Genomic DNA, 24,139 nt, shown 5'->3' with positions numbered 1-24,139 from the left:
ATCGGAGTGCCAGCTTGCAGCCTACCCTACGGAACTTCTCTTCTTCAGCCTGCCAGCCTCTCCTGGGGAGTTCATTGAAGACCTTCAACAGAGTTGTGGCCTGCCCTACAGAATTTGGACTTGTACATCCCCACAGGTGCATAAGACACTTTAATAAAATCTCATATTTACAGATATCTTCTGTTGGCTCCGTTTCCCTAGAGAACCCTAATTCAGTGAATAATATTTTCTTTGCATATTCTCTCTCAATCTACTAGAAAAAGTTTCTTCTTCTTATAGAACATGGCCAAGAAGATATACCTACTTAGAAAATGCTAATTATCTGGGGAAAAAAACAGTACTGCAATTCTTCAAAATTAAATAAAATAATCTTAAAAAATTCAAACTTACCAAACATGCAGCTGCTGATGAGTGCAAATACTGTGAAAACCATTCTGAGGCTAAAGACATGCCCTATAAATGAAAAGATGAATTTTAGTTCTAAGTTCAAATGAAGATTCCTTAATCTCACACTGTTAGGAAGATGTCAATATGTACACTGTTGAGTGAGAAAAGAGTAACATTACTTTCTCAAAGTCAGTAGAAAAATAAATTCTAACATGAATTTAAGAATTAAGCCTAAAAAATATGTTATTACAAATAGGACTGCATTACAAAATGTCACTTAGGCAAGAAATGTAAGGAGACAAAATGTGTCTAAAATCAAAAAGTGAAAAACTATTATCCCATTCCACTCCTACAAAAACAGTCACATAAAAAAGAGAAAGAAATAGGTCCTGACAGCCTTGAATGATTAACATTTGCTGATAGCACTATTTATGATTATTAAAAAGAATGTATTAAGTTGGCAACTAATAAAAAAGGACATACTCGAGAATGGTTTCTAAGCAACAAGACAACTGGCCTGTTATAATTAACATTTAAAATCTCCAAAGTGGTGACAAACAATGGCGGGTATGAGAACCAATGTGGAACTTTCTATAAACACAGAATGCCTGGGTCCATTCCAAACCAAAATGAATCAAAATCTCCAGTAGGAGACCAAGGCATGCATGGGTTTTGAACGCTATAGGTACAAATCCCTAGTTAAGAATGACCACTTTGAAACTTACCTGCATATCTCACTAAAAAATTGAGACACAGAGACAATCATTCAAAGTAAATTCTCTGGGCATGAAGAAACAGAGCAGCTACAAGCAAATTATGTGGACATGGCACCACTGCTATCAAAGAAATTTACAATAAAATTATGAGGCACTATTTCTATTTCTTAAGTAAGCAAAAACTCTCAATTTATAAGAAAACATACATGCGTACTTAAGGATTGATGAACACAAAAAAACCTGGCAAAAATGGAAAGCAATGGTGGCAACATTGCTGGCAAATGCAAATGGAAACAATGCTGGCAAATGCATATAAAACAGAGCCACACACAATGTGTAAAGTCACACAATCTTTGCGTAAAGGATTATCCACATGCTTTGACAAGGAATGTAGAAGTACTTAGGAAATTTATCTAATCCCCTCAAAAGCAAAAACATGTCTGTGCATAAAATGGTTGACAATAATATTATAATACTAACTAAAAACAACTACATATTCAATGGAGATACAATTACATAAATTTCAGTGCATAAACTGAGTATTATACAAGTATCAAAAATAACAGTTATACAAGCTGAGCCTGGAACATAGTGTAGAGGAACCAAGAAGTGCTTAAAGATTAATGGAGACATGTCAAAACAACACAGAAGGAGATGTCTGGAGAAGATGGCAGAGTAGGGAGCTCCAGGACTCAATTCTCCCACCAAACACTATAGAACAGTCAGGAACTGTCTGAAACAACTATTTGATACTACAGAGGCCAGAAGAATACTGTACAGCATCCAGGAAAGAGCTGGAGGAAGAGGCAGATAAATTACAGTAAAGAACAGTAAATTGCTTTCTCCCTGCAGTGGCTACAAGTGCTCATCCCCCACCCTCACAGCAAGCCACCAGGGAGTCAGTCCCTGGTTAGCTGCTGGTGACATAAAGGGACATAAAGATCCTCTTTTGCAAGAACAGGGGTAGGCACAGCCGATAACTGATCAGGGCTTTTAATTAGGAAATTCTGATTGCTGGGTTCCAGTTCTGAGGGCAGCTATTGTTTCAACCTGCCCCAGACAAAGGTGACAGCAGCCATTGTTTCAACCCTCCCTAGACAGGGGAAGAGGCAGTAGTGATCTAAAGATTCAGCACTTCCTCAGGGCTGCAGGGGACAGTTTAGCTGAAGGGCTGCACTTGCCAGGCAGGCCAGGAAAGCTCAGCTTTGGGGAGCCATCTGAGAAGCATTTAGTACCCTTCCTGATCTCTTCCCCAGGGCACTTTGGAGCCAGTCTGTGCCCCGCTTTGTGGTTAACTGGCCCTATTTTGGCTGGCTGGGAAAGACTGACTTGGAAAAGTCCTCTCAAAGGTGACCCAACTCCCAGAATTTGCCCTCCAGGTAAATGCAGCTTGAGACAATGAAAGGAACATAAAAAATTACAGAGATGGACAATCTGGGATAAAGACCTGCAAGCATCAAATACCTGAGAGAGGGAGGTCTGTCTCTGGGAAACCGAGAGGACAACGAAATTCCTGTAAACAGGGGAACTCCAAACAACTAACAAGCAAAAGCCCAGGACAAGACATAGGACTAGAAAAACAGGAAAAACCCTGCATACTGCATTCACCTTGGACAGACCTTCCTGATAGTAGGCCAGAAGCTCAAGAAAATCTCTGTCTTATCAGGAGCTGGTTACAAAACCAAGAAACAGACATCCCAGTAAATGCCAGAGTTAACATTTTAAAATACTAAAATGTACAGTGTGCAACAAAAGAGTATGAGACAAAGAAACAGAAAATGATGACCCATCCAAAGGAAGAGGATAAAAATACAGAAAAAAAAAAATAATGAAAGAAGATGAGGATGTGGATATACCAAACAAAACCTTTAAAAAAAGATCTTAAAAATGTTCAAGGAGATGAAAGAAAGTATAGAGAAAGAACTAAAGGATATCAGGAAAACAATGAATGAACAATATGATGTAGAGAGACAGAAATTTTAAAAAGGAACAGGCAGAACTGCTAGTGTTAATACCACAATAACTGCAATGAAAAATGCCCAGAAGGGTTTCAAGACAGACTGGAGTTGGCAGAAGAAAGAATGAGTGAACTTGAAGACAACAAACTTGAAATGAGTCAGGCTGAAGAGCATTAAAAAAAGAACTATTAAAAGCAAAAACAGCCTAAGAGAACTATGGGACACCATCAGGAGCACCAATATACACATTATGGGAGTCCCATAAGGAGAAGAAAGAGAGAAACGGGCAGAAGGAAGATTCAAAGAAATAATGACAAAAAACTTCTGAAACATAGCAAAAGACATGAATATGAACATTCAAGAAGCTCAGAGAACACCAAACAAGAAAAATATGAAAATACACTCCATCATATATTGATTAGACTACCAAATGCAAAAGACAAAGAGAGAGTCCTGGGTGCTGCAAGAGAAAAGCAACCTGTTATTTACAAGGGAGTCCCAGTTAGATTTAATGCCGATTTCTCATCAGAAACCATGGAGACAGGAAAGTGGTGGGATGAAATACTTACAATGCTGAGGAAAATAAATGCCAGCCAAGAATTTTATATCTAGAGAAACTCTCCTTCAAAAATGAGGGAGAGAGGTGGGGCAAGATGGTAGCATAGAGAGGTGTGGAATTTAGTTAGTCCTCCAGAGCAACTAGTAAATAGCCAGGAAAAACTAGTAAATAGTCTGGAACAACTATTGAGGGACATATGTGACTGGACACACATTGCACACCAGCCAGGAATAGGTGGAATGACTGAGATTGCAGCATAGAACTGTAAGTAAAGTGCCCCAAACTGCGGAGCTGGTGCCCCTCCCCCACCGGCATGGCAGGCTGAGTTGCAAAACTTCACCATGGGAGAAAGAAGCAGGCTACCTGCAGCAAGGCAAAGTAACTCAACCAAGTTCCAACTGTGGTTTTAATTAACAAATCTGGACTACTGAGTAGAAGCTACAAGCACGGATAAACCTGGAGCAAGCAGGAAATGAAATCTGGGGTCATTCCTGGCAGAAAGGAAGTAAGGCTGATGGAAATAAATAAATAAATAAATAAGAGGCTTTTGGAGATGGCTGAGCTAAGAATACTGGAAAAAGGCTGAGTCCCAAGAAAAGGGTTACTCTCTCTTTTTCCTTTTTTTCCTCCCATTCCCAGTAGCTCATTAGAGAAAGCCTTAGGCATTTTGAATTTCAGCCCTAATCCAGGCAAGGGTGGAGTTAAGAGAGTCAGAGAGACAAAAGAGAAATTCAAGTGTATGAGATAATTCCCTAAAGAGAGTATCTTCCTTAAGAAAAGCGGAGCGGGGCCTAGCTCAAGTGGCTGCCTTCCCTCAGAGAATTCAAACCCCAAGTCCTGATGGGGAAAAAGAAAAACCAGGAACAACTTAAATTGGCTTCTGACACCCTTGGCCCCAGAAGAAGAAGGGAAGGGAGAAGGGGCAGAAACAATAATGGAGGAAATAATCACTAAAAATTTCCAATCTGTCATGAAAGACATAAAATTACAGATCCAAGAAGCGCAGTGTATCCCAAACAGAATAGACTGACTCCAAGACACTTAATAATCAGATTATCAAATGTCAAAGACAGAATTGTGAAAGCAGCAAAAGAAAAGCAATCCATCACATACAAAGGAAGCCTGATAGACTATGTGCAGATTTCTCAGTAGAAACCATGGAGACAAGAAGGCAATGTGCTTGATATATTTAAGATTCTGAAAGAGAAAAACTGCCAACCAAAAATTCTATGTCTGACAAAACTATCCTTCAAAAATGAGGGAGAGACACGGGCGGGGCAAGATGGCAGACTGGTGAGCTGTATGTTTTAGTTACTCCTCCAGGAAAGTAGGTAGAAAGCCAGGAACTGCGTGGACTGGACACCACAGAGCAATCTGACTTTGGGCATACTTCATACAACACTCATGAAAACGTGGAACTGCTGAGATCAGCGAAATCTGTAAGTTTTTGCGGCCAGGGGACCTGCGCCCCTCCCTGCCAGGCTCAGTCCCGTGGGAGGAGGGGCTGTCAGCTCCGGGAAGGAGAAGGGAGAACTGCAGTGGCAGCCCTTATCGGAAACTCATTCTGCTGATCCAAACTCCAACCATAGATAGACGGAGACCAGACACCAGAGAATCTGAGAGCAGCCAGCCCAGCAGAGAGGAGACAGGCATAGGAAAAAAACAACACGAAAAACTCCAAAATAAAAGCGGAGGATTTTTGGAGTTCTGGTGAACATAGAAAGGGGAAGGGCAGAGCTCAGGCCCGAGCTCAGGCCCTGAGGCACATATGAAAATCCCGAAGAAAAGCTGATCTCTCTGCCCTGTGGACCTTTCCTTAATGGCCCTGGTTGCTTTGTCTCTTAGCATTTCAATAACCCATTAGATCTCTGAGGAGGGCACTTTTTTTTTTTTTTTTTTTTTAATCCTTTTTTCTTCTTCTAAAACAATTACTCTAAGAAGCCCAATACAGAAAGCTTCAAAGACTTGCAATTTGGGCAGGTCAAGTCAAGAGCAGAACTAGGAGAGCTCTGAGACAAAACACAATAATCCAGTGGCTGAGAAAATTCACTAAACACCACAACTTCCCAAGAAAAGGGGGGTGTCCGCTCACAGCCATCATCCTGGTGGACAGGAAACACTCCTGCCCATCGCCAGCCCCATAGCCCAGAACTGCCCCAGACAACCCAGTGTGACGGAAGTGCTTCAAATAACAGGCACACACCACAAAACTGGGTGTGGACATTAGCCTTCCCTGCAACCTCAGCTGATTGTCCCAGAGTTGGGAAGGTAGAGCAGTGTGAATTAACAAAGCCCCATTCAGCCATCATTTCAGCAGACTGGGAGCCTCCCTACACAGCCCAGCAGCCCAGAACTGCCCTGGGGGGACGGCACTCACCTGTGACATAGCACAGTCATCCCTCAACAGAGGACCTGGGGTGCACGGCCTGGAAGAGGGGCCCACTTGCAAGTCTCAGGAGCCATACGCCAATACCAAGGACTTGTGGGTCAGTGGCAGAGGTAAACTGTGGCAGGACTGAACTGAAGGATTCGACTATTGCAGCAGCTTTAAAACTCTAGGATCACCAGGGAGATTTGATTGTTAGAGCCACCCCCCCTCCCTGACTGCCCAGAAACACGACCCATATACAGGGCGGGCAACACCAACTACACACGCAAGCTTGGTACACCAATTGGACCCCACAAGACTCACTCCCCCACTCACCACAAAGGCTAAGCAGGGGAGAAATGGCTTGTGGAGAACAGGTGGCTCGTGGACGCCACCTGCTGGTTAGTTAGAGAAAGTGTACTCCACGAAGCTGTAGATCTGATAAATTAGAGATAAGGACTTCAATTGGTCTACAAATCCTAAAAGAACCCTATCAAGTTCAGCAAATGCCAAGAGGCCAAAAACAACAGAAAATTCTAAAGCATATGAAAAAAACTAGACGATGTGGATAACCCAAGCCCAAGCACCCAAATCAAAAGACCAGAAGAGACACAGCACCTAGAGCAGCTACGCAAAGAACTAAAGATGAACAATGAGACCATAGTATGGGATACAAAGGATATCAAGAAGATCCTAGAAGAGCATAAAGAAGACATTGCAAGACTAAATAAAAAAATGGATGATCTTATGGAAATTAAAGAAACTGTTGACCAAATTAAAAAGATTCTGGACACTCATAGTACAAGACTAGAGGAAGTTGAACAACGAATCAGTGACCTGGAAGATGACAGAATGGAAAATGAAAGCATAAAAGAAAGAATGGGGAAAAAAATTGAAAAAATCGAAACGGACCTCAGGGATATGATAGATAATATGAAACGTCCGAATATAAGACTCATTGGTGTTCCAGAAGGGGAAGAAAAGGGTAAAGGTCTAGGAAGAGTATTCAAAGAAATTGTTGGGGAAAACTTCCCAAATCTTCTAAACAACATAAATACACAAATCATAAATGCTCAGCGAACTCCAAATAGAATAAATCCAAATAAACCCACTCCGAGACATATTCTGATCACACTGTCAAACACAGAAGAGAAGGAGCAAGTTCTGAAAGCAGCAAGAGAAAAGCAATTCACCACATACAAAGGAAACAGCATAAGACTAAGTAGTGACTACTCAGCAGCCACCATGGAGGCGAGAAGGCAGTGGCACGATATATTTAAAATTCTGAGTGAGAAAAATTTCCAGCCAAGAATACTTTATCCAGCAAAGCTCTCCTTCAAATTTGAGGGAGAGCTTAAATTTTTCACAGACAAACAAATGCTGAGAGAATTTGCTAACAAGAGACCTGCCTTACTGGAGATACTCAAGGGAGCCCTACAGACAGAGAAACAAAGAAAGGACAGAGAGACTTGGAGAAAGGTTCAGTACTAAAGAGATTCGGTATGGGTACAATAAAGGATATTAATAGACAGAGGGGAAAAATATGACAAACATAAACCAAAGGATAAGATGGCTGATTCAAGAAATGCATTCACGGTTATAACGTTGAATGTAAATGGATTAAACTCCCCAATTAAAAGATATAGATTCACAGAATGGATCAAAAAAAATGAACCATCAATATGTTGCATACAAGAGACTCATCTTAGACACAGGGACACAAAGAAACTGAAAGTGAAAGGATGGAAAAAAATATTTCATGCAAGCTACAGCCAAAAGAAAGCAGGTGTAGCAATACTAATCTCAGATAAAATAGACTTCAAATGCAGGGATGTTTTGAGAGACAAAGAAGGCCACTACATACTAATAAAAGGGGCAATTCAGCAAGAAGAAATAACAATCGTAAATGTCTATGCACCAAACCAAGGTGCCACAAAATACATGAGAGAAACACTGGCAAAACTAAAGGAAGCAATTGATGTTTCCACAATAATTGTGGGAGACTTCAACACATCACTCTCTCCTATAGATAGATCAACCAGACAGAAGACCAATAAGGAAATTGAAAACCTAAACAATCTGATAAATGAATTAGATTTAACAGACATATACAGGACATTACATCCCAAATCACCAGGATACAAATACTTTTCTAGTGCTCATGGAACTTTCTCCAGAATAGATCATATGCTGGGACATAAAACAAGCCTCAATAAATTTAAAAAGATTGAAATTATTCAAAGCACATTCTCTGACCACAATGGAATACAATTAGAAGTCAATAACCATCAGAGACTTAGAAAATTCACAAATACCTGGAGGTTAAACAACACACTCGTAAACAATCAGTGGGTTAAAGAAGAAATAGCAAGAGAAATTGCTAAATATATAGAGACGAATGAAAATGAGAACACAACATACCAAAACCTATGGGATGCAGCAAAAGCAGTGCTAAGGGGGAAATTTATAGCACTAAACGCATATATTAAAAAGGAAGAAAGAGCCAAAATCAAAGAACTAATGGATCAACTGCAGAAGCTAGAAAATGAACAGCAAACCAATCCTAAACCAAGAAAAGAAATAACAACGATTAAAGCAGAAATAAATGACATAGAGAACAAAAAAACAATAGAGAGGATAAATATCACCAAAAGTTGGTTCTTTGAGAAGATCAACAAGATTGACAAGCCCCTAGCTAGACTGACAAAATCAAAAAGAGAGAAGACCCATATAAACAAAATAATGAATGAAAAAGGTGACATAACTGCAGATCCTGAAGATATTAAAAAAATTATAAGAAGATACTATGAACAACTGTATGGCAACAAACTGGATAATGTAGAGGAAATGGACAATTTCCTGGAAACATATGAACAACCTAGACTGACCAGAGAAGAAATAGAAGACCTCAACCAACCCATCACAAGCAAAGACATCCAATCAGTCATCAAAAATCTTCCCACAAATAAATGCCCAGGGCCAGATGGCTTCACAGGGGAATTCTACCAAACTTTCCAGAAAGAACTGACACCAATCTTACTCAAACTCTTTCAAAACATTGAAGAAAATGGAACACTACCTAACTCATTTTATGAAGCTAACATCAATCTAATACCAAAACCAGGCAAAGATGTTACAAAAAAGGAAAACTACTGGCCAATCTCCCTAATGAATATAGATGCAAAAATCCTCCACAAAATACTTGCAAATCGAATCCAAAGACACATTAAAAAAATCATACACCATGACCAAGTGGGGTTTATTCCAGGCATGCAAGGATGGTTCAACATAAGAAAATCAATCAATGTATTACAACACAATAACAAGTCAAAAGGGAAAAATCAATTGATCATCTCAATAGATGCTGAAAAAGCATTTGACAAAATCCAACATCCCTTTTTGATAAAAACACTTCAAAAGGTAGGAATTGAAGGAAACTTCCTCAACATGATAAAGAGCATATATGAAAAACCCACAGCCAGAATAGTACTCAATGGTGAGAGACTGAAAGCCTTCCCTCTAAGATCAGGAACAAGACAAGGATGCCCGCTATCACCACTATTATTCAACATTGTGCTGGAAGTGCTAGCCAGGGCAATCCGGCAAGACAAAGAAATAAAAGGCATCCAAATTGGAAAAGAAGAAGTAAAACTGTCATTGTTTGCAGATGATATGATCTTATATCTAGAAAACCCTGAGAAATCGACGATACAGCTACTAGAGCTAATAAACAAATTTAGCAAAGTAGCGGGATACAAGGTTAATGCACATAAGTCAGTAATGTTTCTATATGCTAGAAATGAACAAACTGAAGAGACACTCAAGAAAAAGATACCATTTTCAATAGCAACTAAAAAAATCAAGTACCTAGGAATAAATTTAACCAAAGATGTAAAAGACCTATACAAAGAAAACTACATAACTCTACTAAAAGAAAAAGAAGGGGACCTTAAAAGATGGAAAAATATTCCATGTTCATGGATAGGAAGACTAAATGTCATTAAGATGTCAATTCTACCCAAACTCATCTACAGATTGAATGCAATCCCAATCAAAATTCCAACAACCTACTTTGCAGACTTGGAAAAGCTAGTTATCAAATTTATTTGGAAAGGGAAGATGCCTCGAATTGCTAAAGACACTCTAAAAAAGAAAAACGAAGTGGGAGGACTTACACTCCCTGACTTTGAAGCTTATTATAAAGCCACAGTTGCCAAAACAGCATGGTACTGGCACAAAGACAGACATACAGATCAATGGAATCGAATTGAGAATTCGGAGATAGACCCTCAGATCTATGGCCGACTGATCTTTGATAAGGCCCCCAAAGTCACTGAACTGAGTCATAATGGTCTTTTCAACAAATGGGGCTGGGAGAGTTGGATATCCATATCCAAAAGAATGAAAGAGGACCCCTACCTCACCCCCTACACAAAAATTAACTCAAAATGGACCAAAGATCTCAATATAAAAGAAAGTACCATAAAACTCCTAGAAGATAATGTAGGAAAACATCTTCAAGACCTTGTATTAGGCGGCCACTTCCTAGACTTTACACCCAAAGCACAAGCAACAAAAGAGAAAATAGATAAATGGGAACTCCTCAAGCTTAGAAGTTTCTGCACCTCAAAGGAATTTCTCAAAAAGGTAAAGAGGCATCCAACTCAATGGGAAAAAATTTTTGGAAACCATGTATCTGACAAAAGACTGATATCTTGTATATATAAAGAAATCCTATAACTCAATGACAATAGTACAGTCAGCCCAATTATAAAATGGGCAAAAGATATGAAAAGACATTTCTCTGAAGAGGAAATACAAATGGCCAAGAAACACATGAAAAAATGTTCAGCTTCACTAGCTATTAGAGAGATGCAAATTAAGACCACAATGAGATACCATCTAACACCGATTAGAATGGCTGCCATTAAACAAACAGGAAACTACAAATGCTGGAGGGGATGTGGAGAAATTGGAACTCTTATTCACTGTTGGTGGGACTGTATAATGGTTCAGCCACTCTGGAAGTCAGTCTGGCAGTTCCTTAGAAAACTAGATATAGAGTTACCATTCGATCCAGCGATTGCACTTCTCGGTATATACCTGGAAGATCGGAAAGCAGTGACACGAACAGATATCTGCACGCCAATGTTCATAGCAGCATTATTCACAATTGCCAAGAGATGGAAACAACCCAAATGTCCTTCAACAGATGAGTGGATAAATAAAATGCGGTATATACACACGATGGAATACTACGCGGTAGTAAGAAGGAACGATCTCGTGAAACATACGACAACATGGATGAACCTTGAAGACATAATGCTAAGCGAAATAAGCCAGGCACAAAAAGAGAAATATTATATGCTACCACTAATGTGAACTTTGAAAAATGTAAAACAAATGGCTTCTAATGTAGAATGTAGGGGAACTAGCAATAGAGAGCAATTAAGGAAGGGGGAACAATAATCCAAGAAGAACAGATAAGCTATTTAACGTTCTGGGGATGCCCAGGAATGACTATGGTCTGTTAATTTCTGATGGATATAGTAGGAGCAAGTTCACAGAAATGTTGCTATATTAGGTAACTTTCTTGGGGTAAAGTAGGAACATGTTGGAAGTTAAGCAGTTATCTTAGGTTAGTTGTCTTTTTCTTACTCCCTTGTTATGGTCTCTTTGAAATGTTCTTTTATTGTATGTTTGTTTTCTTTTTAACTTTTTTTTTCATACAGTTGATTTAAAAAAGAAGGGAAAGTTAAAAAAAAAAAAAAGAAAATCAAGGAAAAAAAAAGATGTAGTGCCCCCTTGAGGAGCCTGTGGAGAATGCAGGGGTATTCGCCTACCCCACCTCCATGGTTGCTAACATGACCACAGACATAGGGGACTGGTGGTTTGATGGGTTGAGCCCTCTACCACAGGTTTTATCCTTGGGAAGACGGTTGCTGCAAAGGAGAGGCTAGGCCTCCCTATGGTTGTGCCTAAGAGCCTCCTCCCGAATGCCTCTTTGTTGCTCAGATGTGGCCCTGTCTCTCTAGCTAAGCCAACTTGAAAGGTGAAATCACTGCCCTCCCCCCTACGTGGGATCAGACACCCAGGGGAGTGAATCTCCCTGGCAACGTGGAATATGACTCCCGGGGAGGAATGTAGACCTGGCATCATGGGATGGAGAACATCTTCTTGACCAAAAGGGGGATGTGAAAGGAAATGAAATAAGCTTCAGTGGCAGAGAGATTCCAAAAGGAGCCGAGAGGTCACTCTGGTGGGCACTCTTACGCACACTTTAGACAACCCTTTTTAGGTTCTAAAGAATTGGGGTAGCTGGTGGTGGATACCTGAAACTATCAAACTACAACCCAGAACCCATGAATCTCGAAGACAGTTGTATAAAAATGTAGCTTATGAGGGGTGACAAGGGGATTGTGATAGCCATAAGGACCACACTCCACTTTGTCTAGTTTATGGATGGATGAGTAGAAAAATAGGGGAAGGAAACAAACAGACAAAGGTACCCAGTGTTCTTTTTTACTTCAATTGCTCTTTTTCACTCCAATTATTATTCTTGTTATTTTTGTGTGTGTGCTAATGAAGGTGTCAGGGATTGATTTGGGTGATGAATGTACCACTATGTAATGGTACTGTAAACAATCGAAAGTACGATTTGTTTTGTATGACTGCGTGGTATGTGAATATATCTCAATAAAATGAAGATTAAAAAAAAAAAATGAGGGAGAGTTTAAAATATTTTCCGACAAACAGACACTGAGTTTGTGAACAAGATACATGCTCTACAAGAAATACTAAAGAGAGCACTACAGGCAGATAGGGAAAGACAGGAGAGAGAGATTTGGAAATGAGTGTAGAAATGAAGACTATCAGAGTAAAAAGCAAGAGAGAGGAAAAAATAAAAATAAAATAAGATATGAGATATAAAATCCAAAAGACAAAATGGTAGACAGTAGGCATTACATTGAGTGAAATTAGCCATAAACAAAAGGATGGATACTGCATGGTCTCACTAATACGGACTAACACTGATGAGCACAATTTGAGAGTTGAGAACACAGGTTATCAGGAAATAGAAAGAGGTTAGAGATCAGGAATTTGATGCTGAAGGAGTACGGAAGGTTCAACAGGATTGACTGTATAGGTCCAGAAATGGAATGGACAGCATAATAGTATGTGATGGTAATGCTATATTGTAAGTATTCTGAACAAAGATGAGTGTGACTATGGTTGAAAGAGGAAGGCTAAGGCCAGGTATGACACCAGGCAGAAAGACAGAAGATAAAGACTGGAATTGTATAACTAGCTATATAAACCTAAGCCTAGAGTGGTCAATGATGGTGATTAAATGCATGAATATAAGAATTTTTTTTTTATTCAGTTTTATTGAAATACATTCACACACCATACAATCATCCATGGTATACAATCCACTGTCCACAGTATGATAACATAGTTATGCGTTCTTCACCACAATCTATCTCTGAACATTTTCCTTACATCAGAAAGAACCAGAACAAGAATAAAAAATAAAAGTGAAAAAAGAACACCCAAATCATCCCCCCCATCCCACCCCATTTGTCCTTTAGTTTTTATCCCCATTTTTCTACTCATCCATACACTAGATAAAGGGGGTGTGATCCACAAGGTCTTCACAATCACACTGTCACCCCTTGTAATCTACATTATTATATAATTGTCTTCAGGAGTCCAGACTGCTGGGTTGGAGTTTGGTAGTTTCTAGCTATTCCAATGTATTAAAACTTAAAAAGGGATATCTATATAGTGCATAAGAATGCACTCCAGAGTGACCTCTCAACTCCATTTGAAATCACTCAGCCACTGAAACTTTATTTTGCTTCTTTTGGCTTCCCCCTGTAAAGATGATTTTCTTAATCCCACAATACGGGGCCCAGGCTCATGCCTGGGAGTCATTTCCTGTGTTGCCAGGGAGAGTCACACCCTTGGGAGTCATGTCCCATGTAGGGGGGAAGGCAGTGAGTTCACCTGCAGAGTGGGCTTAAAGTGAGAGAGCAGCAAAGAATTTTTTATCCAGCAAATCTCTCCTTCAAAACCGAGGTAGACCTTAAAATTTTCACAGACAAACAAATGCTGTGAGAATTTGTTAACAAGAGACCTGCCCTATAAGAAATACTAAAGGGAGCTCTACCGGCTGAGAAAAAAAAGAAAGGAGAGAGAGGTCTGGAGAAGGGCGTAGAACTAAAGAGTTTTAGCAAGGGTACTTAAAAAAAAAAAAAAGAAAGAGAGGGGAAAAAATACATGTGACAAATAAAAGCAAAGAATATGATGGCTGGTTCAAGAACTGCCCTCACAGTAACAACATTGAACATGAATGGATTAAACTCTCCAAATAAAAGATACTGAGTGGCAGAATAGGTTAAAAAATATGAATCATCAATATGCTGTTTACAAGAGACTCATCTTGGACCTAAGAAAGAAATTGAAATGAAGAAATTGAAAGTGAAAGGATGGAAAAAAATATTCTATGCCTGCTACAGTCAAAAGAAAGCAGGGGTAGCAATTCTATTTTCAGATAAAATAAACTTTAAATGCAAGAATGGCATAACAGACAAAGAAGGACACTATTTAATAATAAATGGGACAATTCACCAAGAAGAAAAAATGATAAATGTTTATGCACCCAATCAAGGTGCTCCATAGTACATGAGACAAACACTGGCAAAACTGAAGGAAGGAACAGATGTTTCCACAATAATCATGGGAGACTTTAATACAACACTTTCTCCTATAGATAGATCAACCAGAAGATCAATAAAGAAAGTGAGAACCTAAACAATGTGATAAACGAATTAGACTTAACAGACATATATAGAGCATTACGTCCCAAATTACCAGGATATACATTCTTCTCTAGTGCTCATGAAACTTCTTCCAGGACAGATCATGTGCTGGGGCATAAAACAAGCCTCCATAAATTTGAAAAGATTGAAATTATTCAAAGCACATTCTCTGACCACAACTAGAAGTCAATAACCATCAAAGATTTAGAACAAGTCACAAATATCTGGAGGTTAAACAACACACTCCTAAACAATCAGTGGTCAAAGAAGAAATTGCAAGAGAAATTGCTAAAAATCTAGAGACGAATGAAAACAAGAACACAACATATCAAAATTTATGGGATGAGGTGAAATGAAGGTGGTATTGAGGGGGAAATTTATAGCTCTAAATGCATACATTAAAAAAAAAAGAAAACTAAAATCAAAGAGCTACTGGAAAAACTGAAGAAACTAGAAAATGATCAGCAAACTAATTCTAAAGCAAGTAGAAGAAAAAAAATAACAAGGATTAAAGCAGAAATAAATGATATGGAGAACAAAAAACAATAGAGAGAATAAATAAAACCAAAAGTTGAGAAGATCAGCAAGACTGACAAACTCTTAGCTACTGAATGAAAAAATCAAAAAGAGAAAAGACCTAAATAAATAAAATCAGAAACGAGAGGCAGGACATTACTGTTGATCCCAAAGAAATTTAAAAAGTCATAGATGATAAGATAAACAATTATACACCAACAACCTAGACAATTTAGAGAAAATGGATAATTTCCTGGAAACACATGAACAGCCTAGACTGACCCAAGAAGAAACAGAAGACCTCAACAAACCAATCACGAGTAAAGAGATTCAATCAGTCATCAAAAAGCTTCCTACAAATAAAAGTCCAGGGCCAGATGGCTTCACCAGGGAATTTCACCAAATTTTCCAAAAAGATCTGTCACCAATCCTGGGCAAACTCTTTCAAAAAACTGAAGAAAAAGGAACACTACCTAACTCATTTTATGAAGCTAACATCACTCTAATATCAAAACCAGATAAACATGCTACAAGAAAGGAAAACTACAGGCCCATCTCCCTAATGAATTTAGATGCAAAAATTCTAAATAAAATACTTGCAAATCAAATCCAAAGATACATTAAAAGAATCATATACCATGACCACATGGGATTCACTCCAGGCATTCAAGGTTGGTTCAACATAAGAAAACCAATGTAATACAACACATTAACAAATCAAAAGGGAAAAATCAAATGATCATCTCAATAGATATGGAAAAAGCATTCAAAAAACTTCAGCATCCTTTTTTTGATAAAATCACTTCAAAAGGTAGGAATTGAAGGAAACCTCCTCAATATGATAAAGGGCATATATGAAAAACCCACAGCCAGCATAGTACTCAATGGTGAGAGACTGAAAGCCTTCCCCCTAAGATCAGGAATGAAACAAGGATGCCCACTGTCACCATTATTATTCAACATTGTGCTAGAAGTTCTAGCCAGAACAATCCAGCAAGACAAAGAAATAAAAGGCATCCAAACTGGAAAGGAAGAAATAAAATTGTCATTATTTGCAGATAATAGATCATATATTTGGAAAATCCTGAGGATTCAAAGACATATCTACTTGAGCTAATAAATTCAGCAAAGTCATGAGATACAAGATATAATGCACAAAAGTCAGTAATGCTCCTATACACTAGAAATGACCTAACTGAAGAGACACTCAAGAAAAACATTCCATTCACAATAGCAACTAAAAAAATCAAGCACCTAGGAATAAACTTAACCAAGGATGCAAAAGACCTCTACAAGGAAAGTACATACCTTTACTAAAAGAAATCAAAGGGGACCTAAAGAGGTAGAAAGATATTCTGTGCTCATGGAAAGGAATAAATGTCATTAAGATGTCAATTCTACCCCAAGTGATCTACAGATTCAATGCAATTCCGATCAAAATTCCAACAACCTACTTTGCAGACTTGAAAAGATGGTTATCAAATTTATTTGGAAGAGAAAGGGGCCTGAATTGCCAAAAACATTCTAAAAAAGAAGAACAAAGTGGGAGGATTTACACTTCCTGACTTTAATGCCCACTATAAAGACACAGTGGTCAAAACAGCATGGTCCTGGCACAAAGATAGACATTATTGATCAATGGAATTGAATTGAGAGTTTGGAAATAGATCCCTATATCTATGGTCAACTGATTTTTGATAAGGCCCCTAACTCAGGGAACTGGGACAGAACAGTCTCTTCAACAAGTATGGCTGGGAGAACTGGATAGCCATAAACAAAAGAATGAAAGCGGACCCTTACCTCACACCCTATACAAAAATTAACTCAAAATGGATCACAGACCTCAATATAAGAGTCACCACCGTGAAAGTCCTAGAAGATAATATGGGGATACATCTTTAAGACCTAGTAATAGGAAGCAGCTTTTTAGACCTTACACTCAAAGCACAAACATGAAACAAAAAAATTATAAATGGGAACTCCTCAAAATCAAAAGCTTCTGTGCCTCAAAGGAATTTGTCAAAAAGGTAAAGAAGCAATCAACACAATGGGAGAAAATACTTGAAAATGTACCTATAAGAGACTGATATCTTGCATATATAAAGAAATCATACAACTTAACAACAATAGTACAAACAGCCCAATTATAAAATGGGCAAAAGATACGAAAAGAGGAAATACAAATGGTTAAAAAACACATGAAAAAAATGTTCATATTCACTTGCTATTAGGGAGATGCAAATCAAGACCACAATGAGATATCATCTCACACTAATAAGAATGGTTGCCATTAAACAAACAGGAAACTACAAATACTGGAGAGGATGTGGAGAAATTGGAACTCCAATTTCACTGCTGATAGGAATACATAATGGAACAGCCACTGTGGAAGACAGTTTGGTGGTTCCTCAGAAAACTAGATATTAAGTTACCCTATGATCCAGCAATTTCACTTCTTGGTATATACTCAGAAGATCTGAAAGCAGTGACACGAACAGACATTTGCACACCGATGTTCACAGTGGCACTGTTCACAATTGCCAAGAGATGGAAACAATCCAAATGTCCTTCAACAGATGAGTGGATAAACAAAATGTGGTATATACATACAATGGAATACTATGCAGCAGTAAGAAGAAACAAGGTCCTGAAACATGGATGAAATTTTGAAGACATAATGCTGAGTGAAATAAGCCAGACAGAAAAGGAGAGATACTGTATGTTACCACTAACATGAACAATGTAAACTAAGTGTTTTATAATGTAGAATATAGGGGACCTAGAGACATCCAGAAGCTAGTGAAGGGGAAATGATAATCTAATATGTACAGATATGATAATGAGGATGAACTTAATGGTATGGGAATAGACAGGTGTGGTTATGGTTCACTAACGAGATTATAAGTATCAGTGCTGCGCTGAAGGTGAAAAGGTTCAAAAGTGGTTGTGTAAAGGCATGTAATCCACAGAGTAGCACTACAAAAATAAATAAGTGCTAGCATAATATACTTCTAAGGTATGACACTGGTACAAAGACCCATTATATGATGTAGACTATATTTACTAGGAGTATCTTACCAGCACTATACTAATAATAGTGATGAATAATTACTGGCTGATAAATACTCTGGAATGTTTTATGTTATGATAATTGTTTAAAATTGAGAGTGATGATGATTGCACAACTAAGTGAAGATAATGTGAGAAACTGATGGTTTATCTTGGAACAGAACATATGTGAAATTAGGAACCCGCTACTTAATAAATCAGACCATCTTGAGGTTTGCTCTTGTGAAACTTAGGGATGTAAACGGGAGGCTAAGCCTTCCTATAATTATGCCTAAGAGTCAACTCCAGAGAACCTCTTTTGTTGCTCAGATGTGGCCTTTGTCTCTCTAAGTCCAACTCAGCAAATAAATTCATTAACGGTGACTCCCAGGGTAATGAATCTCTCTGGTGACATGGGACACGACTCCCAGGAATGAGCCTGGCCCTGGCAGCAAGGTACTGAGAATGCCTACTTGACCAAAAGGGGGGGAAAGAAAGGTAACAAAATAAGGTTACAGTGGCTAAGGGATCTCAAATAGAGTTGAGAGGCTATCCTGGAGGTTACTCTTATGCAAGCTCCAGCTAGCTATTCCAAATGGCTCCAGTAAGCCATGCCCTTACCAACAGTAGTTCCAAAATACCTAGATTCTATAAAAGACTCACTCACTAAGTTTTATCTCTCAGAAACTTAAATCCACCAGAATGTTCCTATGCCAGAAAATCCCTAAAACCCAGAGTCAACAGCCTCTTTAAGAACAGCAATCAGATGCAGCTCCCTTCCCCATACTGTCGACACCTCCTTTCAATATGAACAAATTAGGCTGGTCACTGTCTAGACACTCCTAAAGATCAAGAGTGATTAAATGAGAGGAAGGGGTAGCAACAGACAAGATAAGATTTAACAAAGGATTACAAATACTGAAACTGTATATAAATATATACATATATATATTTTTAGATGGTAGGGTATTAGAATAGCTAGAAGGTAATAATGAAAATGGTGGTACTGTAACCTAAAACATTCTTTGAAATTTGTTCTATAGCTATCCACTGAATTGTGCATTGCAAGTTTTCAGATTTCTATATATATCCTATATTTCACAATAAGTAAAGAACTGAAATTTTTTAACAGTATTCCACAATATTTTTTGAAATTACCTATATAACTGCTTGTTGAGCTGTACTTTGAAAGTTAACACCTTTCTGTATGCATATTATTTATAATAATGGAAATAACTGAAATTGTGGAACTGTAACTCACAACATTCTTTGAAATTTGCTCTCTAAATGCTTGGTAAATTGCACTTTGAAAGTTATCACTGTTATGTATATATGTTAAAGTTCACAATAAAAAAAGTGCATTAAAAAAACTAACTCAAGAATCAAAGACCTCAATATAAGAGACAGTACCACAAAACTCCTAGAAGATAATATATCTCCTTGAAGATAATATCTTCAAGACCTAGTAGTAGGAGGTAGCTTCTTAGACCTTAAACCCAAAGCACAAGCAATGGAAGAAAAAATAGATAAATGAGAACTCCTCAAAATGAAAAGCTTCTGTGCCTCAAAGGAATTTGTCAAAAAGGTGAAGAGGCAGCTAATGCAATGGGAGAAAATATTTGTAAACCATATGTGATGGTTAGGTTCATGTGTCAACTTGGCCAGATGATGGTACCCAGGTGTCTGGTCAAGCTAGCACTGGCCTAACCGTTGCTGTGAGGACATTTGTGGCTGGTTAATAAACCAAGGGTTTATTAAATCATCAGTCAGTTGGCTGCAGCTGTGACTGATGATGTCAACAAAGGGCATGTCTTCCACAATGAGGGAATGCAGTTGGCTGGATTTAATCCAATCAATCAGCTGAAGACCTTTAAGCAAGACAGATATAAGACCTTCTTCTTCTTCTTCGGCTGACCAACGAAGCATTCCTGAGGAGTTTGTCGAAGTTGACAGTTCGTTTCCTGGGGAGTTCATTGAACATCTTCATTGGAGTTGCCAGTTTGCTGCCTGCCCTACAGAATTTGGACTCATGCATACCCACAGTTGCATGAGACACTTTTATAAATTTTATATTCGTAGATACCGCTCATTGATTATGTTTCCCTAGAGAACCCTAACTAATACACCATATATCTGATAAGAGACTGATATCCAGCACATATAAACAAATCCTTCAACTCAATAATAGTACAAACAGCCCAATTATAAAATGGGCAAAAGATACGAAAAGACACTTTTCCAAAGAGGTAATGCAAATGGCTGAAACACACAAGAAAATATGTTCACCTTCACTAGCTATTAAGGAGATGCAAATCAAAACCACAATGAGATATCATCTCACACCAATATGAATGGCTGCCATTAAACAAACAGGAAACTACAAACGTTGAAGAAGATGTGGAAAAATTGGAGCACTTATTCATTAATGGTGGGAATGTACAATGGTACAGCTGCTATGGAAGACAGTTTTCTGGTTCCTCAGAAAACTAGATATTGAGTTACCCTATGATTGAGCAATTCCACAACTTGGTTTATACCCAGAAGATTTGAAAGCAGTTACATGAACAGACATTTGCATACTAATATTTATAGCAGCATTGTTTACAGTTGCCAAGAGATGGAAACAATCTAAGTGACCTTTAATAGATGAGTGGATCAACAAAATGTGGTATATATATATGATGGAATATTATGCAGCAGTGATAAGGAACGGGGTCCTGAAACATATGACAACATGATGAACCTTGAAGACACAGTGCTGAGTAAAATAAGCCAGACACAAAAAAAGAGATATTGTATGTTACCACTAATGTGAACTCCCTGAACAATGTAAAATCAGTGTCTTTTAATTTAGAATAAAGGGGACCTAGAGATAGACAGAATCTAGTGAAGGGGAATGATAATCTAATATGTACAGACATGTTAATGAAAGTAAACTTAAAGGTATGGGAATGGACAGGGGTGAAGATAGCTCATTAATGGGATTTTAAGTATCAGTGTTGCACTGAAGGTGAACATGATTGAAAGGGGTTGTTTAAAGGCATGTATCCCACAGATCAGCACTACAAATAAAAATAAGTGCTTGAATGATCTACTTCTAAGGTATGATACTGGTACAAAGTTTTAACAACAGTGTGGTATATGCAAAAAACTACCTATTGAATATTATAGGCTATATTCAATAGGAATACCTTACCAATACCACACTAATACTAGGGGAAAATAGGGGTTGATAAGAGGTTTGGAGTGTTTTGGGTTATGATAATTGTTTAAAATTGAGAGTGATAGTTGTACAACTAAATGAATACAATGTGAGACACTGATGGTTTATCTTGGACAAAATACATGTTATGAGAAATTAGGAACCCCCTACTTAGTAAGTCAAATCCTCAATCTTGAGGCTTGTTCTTGTGAAATTTATGGCTATAAAGCGGAGGCTAAGCCTACCTATAATTACGCCTAAGAGACACCTCCAGAGAACCTCTTTTGATGCTCAGATGTGGCCTATCTCTCTCTAAGCCCAATTGTGCAAATAAATTCATTACCCTCCCCCCTAGGTGGGACATGACTCCCAGGAGAGTTTGTCTCCCTTCCGACGTGAGGCATGACTCCCAGGAATGAGCTGGCCCTGGCATTGAGGGATTGAGAATGTCTCCTTGACCAAAAGGGGGAAAAGAAAGGTAACAAAATAAGATTTCAGTGGCTAAACGATTTCAAATAGAGTTGAGGGCTCTCCTGGAGGTTTCTCTTATGCAAGCTCCAGCTAGATATTTCAAATGGCCACAGCATGCCAAGTCCTAATCAACAGTAGACCCAAAAAATACTAAAGAATATCTAGGTCCCTATCTGAGACTCCATAAAAGATTCACTCACTAGGTTTTATCTCTCAGAAACTTAAATCCTCCAGAGTGTCCCTATGCCAGATAAGTCCCCAAATCCAAAGGCAACCATCTCTTCAAAAACATCAACCAGATGCATCTCCCTTCCCCACAACGTCGACACCCTTTTCAATATGAATAAGTTAGGGTGGTCACTGCCCAGAGATCCCTCAAGATTGAGAAAGTGATCAAGGGGGTAGCAACAGACAAGGTAAGATTTAAGTAAGGGTTATGAATACTGCCTCTTTATATATATATACAGATATATATATATATATAGATATATATACAGATATATATATATATATATCTATATCTGTATCTATATCTATCTATCTATCTATATATATATGTTTCCAGGGTCCTAGAGTAGCTAGAAGGAAATAACTGACATGGTGGACGGATGCTCTACAGCTACTTGTTAAATTGTACTTTGAAAGATATCACCTTTCAGTATATATACGTATTATACTTTACAACAAGGAAATAACTGTAACCCATAACATTCTTTGAAATTTTCTCTCTAGCTAACTGTTAAATCATACTTGAAAGTCATCACTTTTCTGTATATATGTTATATTTCACAATAAAAAATGTAAAAAAAAAAAAAAGGAGTGGAGGAGGTTAGGAGAGTCTTCAACATATTCAGGTGTTTTTGTTTTTTTTAAATCTGCAATCTCATTTCAGAAACAAGCCATATCAGCATCTCTGAGGTATTAAAACTTAAACCTGACAATTCATTTTAATTATATTTAGTTATTAAAACAGTCATTAATTTGTTCTTTCCACCCTTGGTATCGAAGAAATCACTTTTCTATGCCAGATATTTACTTCTTGCAAGAACTTAATTCAAATCCATTTATAGCTTCCCTGTCATTAGAGTCATTGGAAGGCATACCTAAACCTAAAACTAAAGGTTAAAGCCAAATTAAAACTAAAGATTAAAGGAAAGCACTAAGTGAGTCTATGTCAATTTATGGATGAATTATTTATATATCTTTTTCCTTACTAAATAAAGGCCTACACTGCTCCTACAGGTTTGTTTTTTCGTTTGTTTGTTTTTTACCAACATCATACAAGGAGTAATGTTAGACATGGATGATGTGAAAAAAAATTATGTTTTGGAGATAGAAGACTATGGTATACAAATGCTTGCCAACTGGGCCCAGTATTTACAAAATCAGAAATTAAGATGCATCAGGTGGGGACACTAGATGGGTTGTCTAACCCCTTTGCGGTACCAAATTGAAAACTGCTGTATGTGGTTCTCTTGTGTCATACGCCTACTCTTTCTTGCATGAGGCCTTTATTTTGTGAGTCTTTTCTGCCTTGCAGTCTCTCTCCTCCCCCTTAAAATGGTCTTTCCTAGGTCATCTTTTCAAAACAGCACCAAACAGGACATTTTTTAAAAATGAGTTTCCCTTCTGGCTACTTATGAGTTGTGTGAACTGAAAACAAATTATTTCACTTTCCTGAGCCCCTGTTTTCTTATCTATGCCTATTTTGAGTGTTTCTGTGAAGATTATACATGATATTTGTAAGGCACCTACAGAGTGCTGACACACGGTCAGTGCTCCACAAAGAGCAGCTGGATGATATTATGATTATTCCTGAAACCTTTTGTATTCCTACACCAGGCACCCATCCTGATTCCCTAATCTTGAATAAAATGCAATAGCTTGGAAAAAGAAAGAATAGTATCAATAAAATACGACAACACACTAAATAGACTACATGAATTCACGGTAAAATTTTTTTAAAAAGGAATGGAAGAAAGGATAGCACTCTTTACAGGTTACTAGCTTATAAATGGAGAGGAATAAAAGAATTGTGAAATCACTATTTTGAAATGATCAACTTGATAACTGATTCGGGCAAGGTTCA

At 38.0% G+C, this 24,139-nt stretch overlaps 1 protein-coding gene across 1 annotated transcript in view; it reads right to left on the bottom strand.

Moving 5' to 3' along the window:
* The window catches only part of TMEM67 (transmembrane protein 67), an 87,635-nt gene that overhangs the window by 46,456 nt on the left and 17,040 nt on the right, over window positions 1-24,139 (bottom strand). The window contains exon 7 of the mRNA XM_037803184.1: window positions 391-453. Within this exon, the coding sequence (XP_037659112.1) occupies window positions 391-453 (63 nt within the window). The remainder of the gene's footprint in view (window positions 1-390; window positions 454-24,139) is intronic.

This window comes from Choloepus didactylus, chromosome 14 (genome assembly GCF_015220235.1).
Source record: "Choloepus didactylus isolate mChoDid1 chromosome 14, mChoDid1.pri, whole genome shotgun sequence".
In the NCBI taxonomy this organism is placed as follows: Eukaryota; Metazoa; Chordata; class Mammalia; order Pilosa; family Megalonychidae; genus Choloepus; species Choloepus didactylus.
This window is presented reverse-complemented; position numbering and strand designations above follow the sequence as displayed.